The 15,840-nt window shown below is 40.2% G+C and overlaps 1 protein-coding gene across 1 annotated transcript; it reads right to left on the reverse strand.

The window, feature by feature from the left end:
• Positions 1-823: 823 nt before the first annotated feature.
• On the reverse strand, positions 824-14,881 carry uqcrc2a (ubiquinol-cytochrome c reductase core protein 2a). Its single transcript, XM_080723825.1, has 14 exons — positions 14,781-14,881; positions 12,012-12,128; positions 10,723-10,872; positions 9,092-9,156; positions 8,572-8,628; positions 5,931-6,055; positions 4,858-4,955; positions 4,519-4,576; positions 3,639-3,734; positions 3,301-3,500; positions 2,478-2,558; positions 2,287-2,363; positions 1,585-1,738; positions 824-1,165 (listed from the first exon to the last, which is right to left on the reverse strand). Exons 1-14 carry the CDS (start codon positions 14,814-14,816, stop codon positions 1,082-1,084), a joined length of 1,398 nt encoding a protein of 465 aa, XP_080579951.1. The 5' UTR covers positions 14,817-14,881; the 3' UTR covers positions 824-1,081.
• Between the last annotated feature and the right edge of the window lie 959 nt (positions 14,882-15,840).

Below are 15,840 nucleotides of genomic sequence, written 5' to 3' on the forward strand. Positions count from 1 at the left end.
GGAGCGGCGATTGAAGCGAACACCCCCACAGACACAACACACACAGCGCTCCTGTTTTCACGTTCGGGGGGCATCACTTCTCGTCTCTCGCGATATTCCTAACATGTCAGGAGGGGGTCGAGTTCTGGTCGAGGTGCTTTAGGAGTCAGCGTCACTCACATTCTTCTTTTGTATCCACTACTATGACTATGCACCATCGTTCAACCACACTGCTACTAAACCTGGCGTCCCTGTTTTGGTCATCATTTCTATGAAAATAGCAGATCTACTGTGCTGTGGGCAAGATGCCTTGAGAGGTTGTGTAGATCTGCAATTTTGGAATAGAATGAAATAGGGCTTGGATGCCTTGGAATCTAGTTATCCAAACTTAAAAGGATGCATATTTTAATAACGTTATGCTCAGCCATTATGCATTGTTATTCTTCTTTGTAGCACACCAGACATCACTAATCACTAGTTATGTCTGGTGTGCTACAAAAAAAGTGTTGTCACTTGATTGTTGTGGTTCCCTGCTCCACAGAAGCATCACATTTTGTCCTCTATTTATTATCACATGTGCCTGAAAATGAATGATCTGATGTACTACTATACAGCCTGTACACAGGACACATTCGGGTAACCTGCAGGAGGAACCAACGGGTCATCATAAACCCCTTTCCCTGATAAAAACCCTGCCCAATGCCATACATACACTTACAGCATTTGTCTGCACTCTGTCTCCATCTTCTGGTAATGAATGGAAATAACGTTATTTAAAGCTTAATTCAAAGCAAATTCATTCCTAATCCTATATACTAATTGAGAAGACCAGACATAATTTACCGCAGATAGACCGTTTAATGAATTTACATTAGATATACAGTGAAATGGACAACAACAAAAAGAAAAACTCCAGCTCAAAGTCTGTTTTCATTATTGCAGGACATACTATAAATCATTGGTGACAACAAAGTGGATTAACATTTGCAGGCGGACTCCATGGGTCTGAGTGAGGTCCCCTTTCCTTTTACCTCTGTAAGCAGCGGGGCATAACCTGCCCTAGTTAAAACATGAACTAACTTGCTGTTCCTGGATTCTATTTTCATACTTCATCCACAAATGGTGTGCTGATAAGGTGTCCACAAGCTGCCATGCTTTTCTTGCTGTCCACAAATTTTTTCGCAGCCTGGAACAAGAGGGGGGAAAAAGAGGTCACTTAACACCACTAAAGCCATATGGCCTGTTAGTATATCGTCTTGTTGGGTGGAAACCTTCTATGTCCAACATATAATAAAGTAGTGAAAATAGCCGATGCGCTATGTGATATTTTTACTTTGGTGCAACACTCTTGTATGATGAAGTTGCACTTTAATTTTGAAAAAAAAAAAACATACAAGGTTTCTGCCCGACAGTGACGATATACTTTTGTTTTATGGTGGTGTTGCATCTGTTATTTCTGCCAAATCTTTGCCTATAATGACATAAGTTATGGATGACAAGATTAGTGTGGTTAAAAATGGAAATGTTGACCCTTTGTTCATCTCTAAACAGGGATGTGATCAGGACACCACAAACCCATGGCATCAGTGAGGGTGAAATACTCACATTGACCACATCAGCGTGGGTGACAGCGTCTATACTTTGGACAATGATATCGGGTGACTGATAGGCTCCAGTGGCCAAGGCTTGGGCTCCAAGCTCCTCAATTAGGCCCTCAGAGGTCTCGATGGACATCAAGTACTCTGAATTCACCTGGTTCCTACACATCAAAGACAACACAAGTCAGAGGTCAAAAGCAAAAAAACAGCATAGTACCTACTCCCTACCAGAGCCACTGAGAGAGAAGAGATATGACACTCCCAAAGATTATTCATATAATCTTCAATATTCCATAATTTATTGACCAAACCAATTTACAGTTGATATGGTCAATTTCAGAAATGACAATAAGAACACAGAGTGCAGAAGTATCACTTGCCACGGGGCGACCAATATTTCCAACCACTGTGTAGTTCCAGTGCTGAACCCCATCATCAGTGTTCATGTAGCAGTGAAGCATGCTTGATACCATGAACCATGTAATCACAGATCCCAAAGAGCATCATAACTCTATCAACAGGACTAGTCCCTACATCCAACGGGTGACATTCATTGAGATGTGCTATTGCTATCTACAGTACCATACAACTGAGAAAAACACATTTCAGATTAAAAAAAAAGTTAAGTTCAAGCAACAATACACACACAATAATAGAAACACTCGGATGTCTGCTGGAAACCCATTTCTAATCAACCAGTGGCACTCACTTTGCTCTGGTGATGTCAGCCTCTGTGACGTTTCCCTCAGCCAAACTCGTCACCTGGGCAATGGCTGCTTTGATCACCTATACAGAGATGGACGGCCATCGTGAGTTAAGTGAAACACAAAATCAACACTAATGGGCATTTTGCTGCATCTTCATTCATCTTAGTAGTGTAATTTAAAAGCTGGCACTCACCTCTCCTGCAGAGTCAGCTTGTGCAATGGTGTACACTCCAAAGAGCCCAGAGTCAGAATATGTGCTATGGAAGGCTGAGGCCTGAAATAGTAATACAAAAAAAGGAAAAAAATTAACATGTGTATTCTGTTTGAAACAACAGTCTAATAATGGCATGGCATCCCTCTATGATGTTTAGACATCGATAGTAAGTAATTATGTGACAGTGTGCAGTTCGAGAATGAAGCTGCGCAAATTAAAATGTGGTGTTGAATGGGCGTGGCTGCACAACACAGTTGGCAGCTTTAGTGGTGATGTTAACTAGTGTGGTGACAGTCTCCATCCCATTGCACAAAATGAAAATAGCAAAATGCATTTATATATTTATGCATTTACTGTAAATGCATAGATTTTCAACTAGGATTCAATTCTCATTTTCCATGAGATTCACTTTAGTTTATAGACAGCGTTACAGGTGGTTCATGGGGAAAATGTTTTAAAATGTAAAAATCATATATTTACACAAAATAGCCAATATAAAAGCTCACAATGCGTCATGCTGCTACATGTTGTGAGATTGTAGATTGGCTATTTTAGGTGTGCTGTGATGTTACTTTTTGTTTATAAATGTATAAATAACGTATAAATTACTGTGTTATGCGTTCTTATATACTAAATACTGTCTATACTGTATGTTGTTTTGGGGAGGTAGAGTGGATTGGTCCTTGAGTGATGGTTTAAAATATGCTAGTGGTCCAGAGTTCAAAAAAGCTTAAGAACCACTGGTCTAGAACATAATGATCTGCAACAAGACCAAGAGACAAACACGAAGGAGAAAGCTCACATCAAAGGGGTGTGGGGTGGCTTTGGCGATGCCTTGGCTCAATTTGCTGATGTTGTTGGCTCCTCTCTTTACATGTGGGCCAGCTCCCAGGATCCTCTGCAGCACACTGAAGGCATTAGCCTCCGCGGAACCCGCCACAGCACCTTCACAGGCGATCAGCGCATGTACCAGGCCATCGTTGTTCTGCACCCGCAGCTCACCTGCGCACAAAATGTACCGTGAAAACAACCTAAACCAGCGTGTTACAAGCAAGCGTGCAGTGTGCCCAATTGTAGCCTACTTTACTGTTTATCACTTTATTAAAAAGGTTGAGACGCATGCTACATGAGGATTTTTACCTCCACGGTACACAGCTTTGGCCCCAGGTGCTCCAGGCCCACTGCGGGAACTCAGGAGCCCCTCGCCTAACTGCCTCAGAACTGAGTGCTTCACTCCTGGACAGAGAGATAAGAGAATAGTAACATTAACCTATGAACAGCCTAGATGTGGAATATAATCTTTATGTAATTACAAGTGTTATAGGGTCCCATACAACAGATAAAAATGTGTCAGACATGTACTGCCTTTCACATATACACAGAGGGACTGAGATCAAGTAAATCAACTCCTATATCATGATTTAGTACAACCCATGACCTTTTGTCCACATACCGACATCTAGTATATGCATCTTTGGGAAGTAGTCAAATGACTTTGACAAAGCCAAGTAAACAGGCAGGCACAGGTATGCACAGATGCATTCATTTACAGTAAACAATCAAAAATGATATACTATTTTTAATTCAGTCAACCAGTCATTACCAAGACAGCATCATAAGAGGGATATTCTTCAGAAAGACAACAGCAGAGCATGGGTTGGTATGTCTTTAGGTAGTCTCGCGTAGCCACAAGCCAGACAATTAGAGATCTCTGCCTACCGAAACGTCTGTGGACATCAAAATTTCATATGGGGGCAACCTCGACTGCTGATAAACCTCGACTGCTGATAAACCTACAGCCGTTGAAAACAAATCAACACCAGTCCAATATGTGGGACCGCCGTAAAGTCTTTGCATTGGTCCAGCAATGCAGTTATTTTTTTAAATCTCTGAATTGTTTAACTGAGTCTTAGCCCATACATTAGGTGTCACCAGACATTTTGATAGGCGGAGGCGGAGCGCTCCTATCGTCTAGCTACGTGAGACTACACTTTAGGCAATAGCACTAGCCAACACTCACCTAGTCCTACAAGAGCCATTCTGCCAGTGGTGAAATTGTTCTCAACAAAGGACAGCAGCTACAGGGAGGGGACGATAAAGAGGAGGCACGGTGTGTAAAACCTATTTGGTCACAAACACAAGGTTGCACTGCAACGAAGCAAAATAAAGGTCCTGAAACTGTGAAAGGCCTTAAATTGGTCTGAAATAACTTGTTTTGATACAAATTTAAAACGATGAGACTGTGAGTCACTTGCTTATTGCCTCAGTTCTCAGAAGGCAGAGAATGTCTGAGAAATAAAGCTCCAGGACCAGAGTACTGAACTACTTTCTTAGTTGATGGTACAGCGCACACACATACCTGTTCAGGGGTAACATGGCCGACCATGTAGTCGGGGCAGTACAGGGAATTGGACAGGGCATTCTTGTATGCTGCTTCATGCAACTTCTCAATCACTCCTGCAAGAGACAGATAAGCAAACCACATCCCAGACTGAAGTCAATAAGGCTATGTTCAGACAGGCAGCCCAAATCAAGTTTTTAGCTTATCCAGATTGGATTTATCAAGTCTGGACAGCAAAAAAACATGGAGACTGATTTCTGAATATCAGATCTGAAACACATTCCTAGTTGGGTTGTAATGCACTTCAAATCTAATTTCTAAAGATGGACACTCAGACACAGAAGACTGACTTGTACTTAATTGTAACTTGCTAAAAATACCAAATGGCACATTTACATACTGTAGATCAGCTATTGGAGATTGGCTATCGGCAAAGTCTGAATACACAAATCCAATCCTGCTTACAACCGTTTGAACCGTAAATACTTTTGATATACCTTTCACTTTGTACTTAGTCTGCTCTTTTTCCCCTCTACACCAAAGCTCTTTGCCGAAAATAGCCGATCTACAAGCTCACAATGCCTTTGCGCTGCGAGCTTGTAGATCTGCTATTTTTGGCTAAAGTTCTCAGAATATGGACGCTAGGGTTCGAGTGGTTAATATAAAAAAAGAGAAAAGTTTCTATCACTCAAAGATATGGAGGACCCCCTGTAGTAACTCTGGGGACCCCCTATTGAAGACCCCTGATCTAAAGTTTAGATGAACTGCATTTCAATGAGGAAAATTCTTGTACAGATGTGCTATGAGCGTGGCCGTAGCTGAGTGGTTAGGGAGCCTGCCTGGGGAGCCAGAGCTCCTGGTTGTCGCAGGTACGATTCCCGGCCAGGCAGCTATTTGTCGATGTGTCCCTGAGCAAGACCCTTAACCCCTAATTGCTCCCCGAGCGCCACATATGGCTGCTCACTGTTCCTAATTGTTATAGGATGGGTAAAATGCAGAGAATAAATTTCATGTGCAAATGTACTGTGACAAATAAGTCCCCAAGGCGTGGGGCCTATATCATATTATATATATTTATTATAGGAGCTGACCTATCTGTGGATACTGCTGAGCCAGGGCTTTGTCTAGCTTCACCCTGGGGGTCAGGTCTTTCACCTCCCATGGTCGGAACTCCTGAGCTGTGGTCACATTGACCAAGAACTCTGCCACTGTATGTCTGGAGGGTGGAGAGAGAGACACACACACACACACACACACACACACACAAACACACACAGTTATGATGCGCCATGCCTGAAATGTACTCAACACACACTTCACTCAGCACTTTTCATTTTGATGTTCTGACTTTCCAGGAGAATGTTTGCATTTTTGTTTCATTTTCTTTGCATTAACTATGCATAATTAAAAAGACAAGTTTAACAAATAATTGCTGTATACACTTATTGTATATTGTTCTCCAAGTCCTATTATTGTTGTTATCTATAAACACAGTTAGGGCTGTCACGATTATGACATTTTACATGACGAGTAATTGTCACTCAAATAATTGCGATTAACGATTTAAATTGTGTTTATGTCGTTAACAATTACATTTATGTTTGGCGTGTAGGCCTTGAAGTTGCACCTGGCAATTATGATACATAACTTAAATATACAAAGAATTTACAGATATATTTGACAACTGATAATAGCCGATCTACAAGCTCACAACGTATCGCGTGAGATTGTAGATCTGCCATTTCCACTACTTCTTGAAAGTGTTTGAAACTACTGTAGCCTATATTAACATTTCTCAACATAAAACAATTATGACGATTATGCAAAATAATTACGATGACCTAAAATAATTGCGATTGTGACATCCCTATACACAGTATATAATTCTGATTCTTTATCTTTCTAAAACCAAGTCACTATTTTTCAATTGATCTAAGTGTAGTATAGTGCCTGTGCTTACATTTAAATAAATTCAGATTACATGCCTACAGAAGACATTCCACAACTGCAAGTAAAGCACTGTGGATCATTGTGTGAAACCATTCAACATAAGCAAAATCATTTATTTGCCAAAGGCACAATGCTCCATATGATTAATCGCTTTCAAACTACCATCCCTATTTTGGGCATGTCATTATTGGAAAAAATATTATTTTCATTAAACAAACAGCAATCGCAGTACATTGCGAGCCTGTAGATTAATTTCAGTGTTTGTTTATTTAATCCAATTCGTATTTATTTGCAAACATAAACACACTGCGACAAGTGAGCTTGTAGATCTGCGATTTAAAAAGAATATATAGCATAAAATAGTGCTTAACTCATTGAGTGCCAGCCTATCACCACTAGAGGGCGCCCAGTGACCAGAGAATAATAGAGATATGCTGGTAATGCATGCCCAAGCCCTGGAGCCCAAGCCCAAGCCCTACTTGCCTGAACACTTTCCTTTGTGCATGTACAGGAAGAGGATGAAGTTAGCTTGAAGTTAGCTATTGGCTACCAAGCATTTTAGAAGCCTTATTTTCGTCAACTTAGCCATGATTAAACCTTGCACACCTCATGCATGGGAAAAAAACAGAGAAGAATGAGCTCTAAAAAATCCAATGCAATCCTGGATTGCATTGGAGTGGATTTGTGCAGTTTGTTCACAGCTTTCAAACAAAAAAATCCGATTGGAAATCCGTTCAGGCATTCTTGAGATAATCGCCATTATGTTTTACATGTAATGTAAACAAAAATGGCTGCCCTGTATGTTAGATGGGGTTGTATGGGGGTGGAACATGCAAAATCGCGATTGAAATCATGTTCACCAGATTTGGTCCAAAAAAAAAAAAAAAAAATTCAAAAATTTTTTTTTTTTTTTTTTAAAAGCCGAACTTGTTCGGGATCGGCACTCTACGATACGCTAATAAAGCCGAACTAGTTCGGGATTGGCACTCAATGAGTTAAGTGGTTAAATGTGAGAGGGATTTCTGCAGATGGAGGCAGTGGTTTCTACCCTTGATTCTTATCAGTAATCTATGAGGAACTTTGGCAATGGTCCAAAGTGACACATACATCACTGCAACGCCAGTGAAATACAACCTCATTTATTTTAAGCAATTTAGGGTACTGTCACTTTCCCTGGCTATTCCAAAAGTGTTCATCATCAGCAGAGAGAAAGTATTTCTTATCGAGCTCAGTATTTCTAATCAAGCCTAAACTCAGGTCTATACAGCACTGTATCTCAACCAGTGGTCCACAGGATATTGCATCCACGGGAAAGTGTTTTAAAATGCAAAGAAATATTTATAAAGTTTTTCTGTGTTAAATGTAAATATATAAACTACCAGTTACAAAAATACAATTAATATTCTTCATATAGGATAATAAAATACATGTTCACGTATTTCTTTATCTTTAATTACAGTATGTTGCATTACAATATATTAGTTCAATGACACGGAATTAACTTTACTATTACATGAATAATATCAAGTATTGCATTCATAATATCATTCAGCAGAACCCCAAGTCACCAGACTCACATTTGCAGCAGCAAGAACCAAAAGATTTGATGCCAAGAACCATCACTTTAACCCCAATTGGACAGATGATTTAGCCGTTTTTACCATCTCATGCCAAATTGCCAACCATTATCAACTGGCCCCCAGCCCCTTGCCATTTCCCTAATGTGGTCCTCAGGTTAAGCCATTTGAGGATCCCTGGTCTGTCGTATATGACGGTACTCACAGATCGTCTCTCAAGCACTCCACCGAGTACACTATGGTCTCCCTCGTTGACGTCACACTGCATGGAAACACAGGATACCATGGGGGTTAAAAGTGGGCTGGGCTATGAGAAAGTCATGAGTCTTCTGTTTATTAATAGCAGGTTAAGTGGGGACATGAGTGAGTTGTGTTCATGTGTGTGTGTGTGTGTGTGTGTGTGTGTGTGTGTGTGTGTGTGTGTGTGTGAGAGAGAGAAAGAGAGAGAGAGAGAGAGAGAGAGAGAGAGAGAGAGAGATTTGGAGAGTACACCAAGAGCTATCTTGCGAAGCAATTGACATTGATGTAGTGTACAGTATAATTTGCCTGAACATATTTTAATTTATTCATGTAAATTGTTCTTCTTTTTTTCCATCGTTTCTATAATTTAATGTTTCTTTCTTTAATTGCTCCTAGAAGTGTTCAGGATCGCAGGAAGGCTAGATGCCATTTCATGTGCGTCTAATGGGGATCCTTTAATAAACATAAACAAACATAACACTAACCTCAAGCTGCCCCCCACTGACTCCACGCCACGACAGATCCTAAAAGCTGAAGCACCCTTCGTAGTCTGCAGACAACAACAACAACAACAACCACCATTACTTAACAATATTCACACAACAGCACTAGAGATGGGACGATATGAAAATTCCATATCAAGATTAGTGTGACCATATAAATCGCGATTTACGATATTATCGCGATAATCAAAATCCATTATGCTGGGGCGGAAAATTTGCCAAAAAATTGCTGATCTACAAGCTCACAACAACGCGTCGCACTGAGCTTGTCGATCGGCTATTTTTTGGCAAAGACATTTGATAGAGAGTGAAAAGAAGAAGACTGTATCAAGTACATATATTATAAGTGTACCTTTTACCAATTCTAGAGGGTTTAAGTGGTACCGGATCTGCAGCTCGGCAAATAAAAAGGTGAATTGATGCCAGTGCATGACGATATCACGATAAATTAAATCTCCCCGATACGATTATTGTGAGTGTTTTTTATCACGATAAACGATAATATCGCGTATCGCCCCATCCCTAAACAGCACACTGGCCTGTGTGGAGGGAGGTTTGGGAGTGAGAGATGTTTTTTGAGAATCCAGTGCTCGTCCAAGGCTATACAACATCACACCACTGTGTCAAATATGTTCCCAGCCTTGGTCTTCAAATACCAAGACTTGCAGAGGACACACAAAACATATTCTGTTATGGTTTGTCGGTCATAGCAACATTGTTACAGCATGCAATAACTAAGAGCCCCACCACATCTAATTAGTGGGCAAGATCTCTTGAGAGCCCTGTTGTCTTATTGCTACTATTCATTTTTCATTCCGTTTTTATTCTTTGGCACCCTCTAGTTCTGTCATACTTTCACCTAAAATCCTGTAATATTTAAAGGACAACTTTGTTTTTGTACAACAAGGGTTCATATTATAGGTTGTAATTAGAGAAAAGAAAAGATGAGTGTTAAAATGTATTCATTTACTGCTTTGTATTGTTTTAGAGATTTTAGTATTTTGATTTCAGTTGATGGGGGCATGCGTACGCCCCCAGTGGCTAAATATGTCTTTTTAGACACAAAAAGCCGGCAATTTCTCTTACTATTTACACCACCCACCAAAAGTCACATCTTCCCATGAAAGATGCATGCAAATCAAATTTGTTAAAATCACTAAAACGATAGATACATTTTAACATTCATCTATTCTTGTTTACAGTCTTCTCTTAACAACTCTAATGACAATCTAAAATATGAACCCTTGTTGTAAAAAACAAAAACGAAGATGTCCTTTAACATAAAAAAGAAGGTGATTTTATTTTTTTACTATATGAAAAAAATAATTACTTCTAATTTCCTATCTAAATCGACACATTGTGAGCTTATAGCTATTTGAACTATTTTAAAATGTTTTTCAAAATAGTAAAAACATAGCAAAGGGTTTAGGGATAAGGGGTATAGCATGGACAAAAAAAGGGCCCCCAGTGTCAGATGTAAGTCCACACTTTCCCCCCCCAGGAACAGTAGCCGTCTAGTTAACAGAACTCATTCACAAAAACATAGCTAGGAGAGTAGTGAGTCACTGCTCTCCCTGGCTGCATCACACAGTGAGGTATCCAGTGTGTATTACCAGGCTGGATGCCAACCGCAGCACATGAGAGACCCCCGGATGTTCCACAGTCTCGTATCGACTGCCGGCTTTCACAAACACACCAACGTGGCATAACGGGGAGTAATTCTCCAACGATGCAATTACTAGACCATTTGGAAGCCTGGACACCTGTGGAAATAAAAGGAAACATGTCAAACTGAGAGGCAAACAACTGGGTAAAGAATCAATGGGTTCTGCGGAGGAAAAGGTCAGGATGGCATTTAGAGACATACAGGATACCTGAATGCCTGCAACACTCCCAATATCAAAAGTCTTTGGGTGCACAGCCATGGAATATAATCAATGTGAAGAGAATGAAGCTAGCACACTGTAATTAAGGTCCTTTCAAAAAGATTCTTTAGCCGCACCAGGAAACTAACAGATGCGTTTCAGCTGTTCAGCCTTCATCAGCATTTAGATGGATTTATATTTATTTATTAGGAGATTTAGGAGACACCTATGTTTTGTGGTGTATGACTTTTTCACAGAGTTGAACCTTTTCATAAATGTGATCCCAGTTGAAGCGGCATTCATTCAGCACAAATGTATTGCCAAAACAATTAAAACCTTGCAAGCCTCTGCTGTAGCTGTTGTATCGGAGAGGTGGGGGAGGTGCGCTCAGCGGCAGCGCTCTTGAGACAACGAGAAGACGACCAATCTCAAAGTATTAGTGGAAATAGGATCGGATCCAATTTTAATCGGCCCCATTTCAGACCGGATCCAATCACTCTCAGTGTCGTTTCAAGGCGAGGCTAGTAAATCAGGATGTTTCTCAGGGAAATTTGGTCCTGTCCAAATACCCTTGTTTCCGTTTCGGGGCGGGTTACATCTTTTGGACCTGTGCTACCCTCTAACGTGCACGCTAGAACTTAAAATTTAAATACTGTACCGCCATAAAATAAATAAAACAAATAAAAATCACCATTACACCACTGTTTATAAGACCGGTGAAGCGTTTAGGATGCAGATTTCTTTTTGTGAATTTGTGGAAGAAAGATGTTCTGGTCTTGATAGTTGATACTGGGGAGTGTTTTACCCAACGAGAGATGATTGTTGGCCGTATGAGTGGAGTCTTCAAAAAGTATTTGATTGATCGGTAAATACATCCAATAGGAAATCCAGGTATCACCATCACATCATAAAATGTTAAACACTTTCTGCTGGATGAGGTATAATTTACAAACCGGTAGGGAGTACACCGTCAATTCTTTTTGAAGATGCGCACACAATTCAGGCCAGTAGTTTGTGGTAACAGAATCAGCACCTACCTGAATATTCTGGGGAGGGAGAGGGGCAGGGGGGGCCGTCTTGCGGCCAGGCTGTGGTGTCTCAAATGGTTCAGTTAGAGGATTGCTCCTCCTGGCCGCAGCAGCATAGCATCGTTTCTGTGGAAATGACAACATCAAATAACTTCGGTTTATTTCTCCTCTGAGGGCTATTAAGCTGTGGATAGGTAATGGACACACGTTGTGATGTCTCAAAGGGTATTTTGATTCATTTAGTTACACAAATTGTTATAAAGTACAAATGCACGTGATAAACAAACATCATCAATCACTTACAGAAGTAAATGTAGTGTACACACTACACATACACCCCTCTCCACATTCTTTTGCAAGTTTGTAACTCTTATCACAAGGTTAATGAACGTGATTCTCAACTAGGGTTGTTCGATTAATCGATTTTTAATCGTAACCCGGTTTTTTTCCTTTGGAAGATTTAAAAAAATGGAAATCGTAAAATCGATTTTCACTTAAATTAGGGAAATTCTTACTCATTGGAGCCTTGCACGCGCAAAAAGTACACAGCCCCGTCCTCCTAAAGCAGGACGACAAGGTCCGACACCAAATTAATACTACTTTCTATCTGATGTGTAATTTCTTTGATGCGCGTTTAGCGCACGTCAGACTGAGCAGAGTTCACCACCGCTCACTCGCGATGGTTCAAGCAGCAAACAGAACAAAACGCTGCTGAGCTGGTAAACTTACTTACTTGTTGTAGTTTGAAAGAAGCTTATTAATTCTGTGTTACCCACCTACTGACTGTAGTCTACTCCTAGTCCTACTGTCCCTGTCACTGTGTTAATTTTGCGTCGGGAAGCGAAGCGCTTCGCCTCCGTTTACAATCAGTCAACATCTCCGTGCATGAGTGGTGCAGGGCAGGGGCGTAGCCAGGAATTACATTTTGGTAGGCGAAATGCCTACCAAAATGCCTCACCAGCCTCCAAGAGCTGGCTTGTTTTGGCTGTTTTGTCACTCACTATTGATAAAGAAACACTAAGGACGCTAAGTTGTATGTGATTGTTGCACAACTAAAGTTATTATTATTAATACCCTTATTGTTTTATTGCATTTTGCTATTTGGCTATATAAAAAAAAAAAAAAAATGAAACAATGAAAAAAAAAAATCATTTCCTTGCATTTTTTAAATGAAAACAAAATAGTTGAAACAATGTATTATTCTTTTAACAAAAAATCGAAATCGAAATCGAAAATCGGGATTTCAGAGAAAATAATCGAGATTTTATTTTTTGGCCATATCGAACAACCCTATTCTCAACCTTTAAAAAGTACCCTCATTTTGATAAGCATTAGGCTACTGACCCCCCTTTGATGCAATTTGTATCTTTGGGACCCCATCCTACACTGTACAGTCCTCACGTGTAACTTCCATTCCATTTGTACACTCTTAGGGCACGGTCACACAGCACTTTTATTCTAGACCTATGAGGGCGGAATCTGCCCATGCATTTCAATGGGAATGGGCGGTTTGCTGCCATTTGCGGATTTCTGCAAAAGAAATAAACAACAACACTACATTACCATTGAAATGCATTGGCAGAACACGGCCTCATAGGTGGAATAAAAGTGCGGTGTGACCATGCCCACAGAGTTGAAATCATCAAACGCTCTATTCCTAACTACGAGTCATTCAGCTGGGGACCCCCTGGAATCCAAGCAAGGACCCCACATTGAGAACTGGTGTTTTAGATTGCTCCGCAGAGGTGAGTACAGTGCGTCTTGTGAGTACATTTGTTTCTGACAGTTAGTGGTTGTTGTAAAAGCAAAGCAGTTTAATCTAGGGGCTCAAAGCATACGCCACAAGAGTCAATGATATATCAGTAAATGCAAATCTCAACTCCTTAGGTTTTACCCAAGGAGTATAAGAGAAAGGGAAGAAAGGGGGTGGGGGATTAATAAAAACAACTGCCCTTGTAGGCTTCAGTACAATTTAAACACAATTTGAGGCTGACCTGAATAATGACCTCTACAAAGTCTCATATCAAACAGTTGAACAGTTATTAGTTATACAGGGACGTTTTCTCCTGGCTGTTGATCATGTGCCATTGTGCCAATGACCCGGTCATGCCCTGAAATGAACCAGCACAACACTACCTACCAGACTAACAACATGTATAGCACCGTTTCAACAAGATCACTCAATAACTACATTATGCATCTGCCAATGCAAGCCAAAAGACACTTGTCATCATTCCATAATTTAAATATTTTGATGTGGCAAAAGCTCAAATAACATGACAGTAGTTGTGACTAAATAGTGAATTTCCAACTGACAAGAGAACATAATAAAATATATTGTGGTGGTCTACATACATTTGTAAAACAGGGTTGTATCAAGCCATGTCACTTATAATATCCTAGGCATACAATATCCAGTGTATTAGTAAATAGGTTCTGAAATGACCTTCAGGATCCAGTTGAGCTACAAACTCAACACACAGTTTCAAATGACACAATGACAGAAGGGGCCTCATATGTATGCGACCAGAATGTCACCTCGGGTGGTCAATTCTGACTTTATGTGCCACAGAAAGCTTCAAGTTGAACTCTATCACAGACAAATCCACACACTGGCAAGAAGCTAACTAGCTTAGCTACAAGCTAGCCTGCTGGCCGGCAGATTGTAGTGTAGTGGGGGTTTTCAGAAGGACACCGTGCCGTCAAGCAGCCACACAGTGGAGATGGAAAGCGGTCGTACATGAGCTGAAATAACATGGTGAAACACACAAGACTCACGGAGACGTGGTGGGTTAGAGCTGTGAATCCTCTCATGACTCCCAGCTCTCTCCTTCAGCCGCTGCTAAAAAGACAGACAGACAGGGAGGAACTGATGTCACACACTGCTACCCACAATCCACTGCTCTGACTGCTGTGTACAGCCTATGTGTACAGCCAGTCATATGGTTTGGTTTCACTACAGGTAAAACATGCAATGAAACTGTTTGGTTTGGGATATGAACAAAACAGTGGTGGAAAAAGTTATCAATACTGCAATATATTAGTACTTTATTCACAAGTAAAAGTATGGAATTCAAAAGTTACTTCAAGTAAAGTATAACAAGTTTAGTAAAGTACTCATTATACAGAATGTACAGGTAGTTTTCAAATGCATAAATTGTATAAAAAATATTTTTAAAATAGCAGATCTACAAACTCACAAGCTTGTAGATCTGCTATTTTCAAAAGGGTTTTGTACAATATACAGGGCTTAAGACTTGGTACTGTATGTTTTGTAAAAAATAATCAAAATCTACAATAGTAACTCAAGTTTTCAATTAGGGGGAAGGATTGGACTAGTTTTATGATACATTCCTGCCATAGTGCTTTGCCTTTGATTCCTGCATTCACTGCTTTCAGTTCACATTTATAATCTTTATAAACATTCTGGATAGGCCTACATACACTATCTTCTCTCTGAGCTCTGTGAAGCAAACAGACTACTACTATATACATAAACATATACACCTATAATGATCTGATACAAATACAAACATGTTGGGTTTGTAGGCTATATTATAGTATTCTGCCAATGCATTTCAAAGAGAATGGAGTGGTTTCATGCCAGTAGAGGATTTCTGCAAAAAAAAAAAAAAAAAAAAACGCTCCATTCTCATTGAAATGCATTGGCGGAATGCGGATTCCACTCTCATAGGTATTTTGGTGTGTGTGCACCCTAACAGAGTATTCTATATTCTGTACTTTTCCCCACCACATCCACTGCCCATTGGCTGATACCACTTGATGACCAAAACCATCCTGGATCATGAGCAGCAAGCTGCCAATTATAATAAAGAAC

Source organism: Nannobrachium achirus, assembly GCF_963921795.1.
Source record: "Nannobrachium achirus genome assembly, chromosome: 4".
NCBI lineage: Eukaryota > Metazoa > Chordata > Actinopteri > Myctophiformes > Myctophidae > Nannobrachium > Nannobrachium achirus.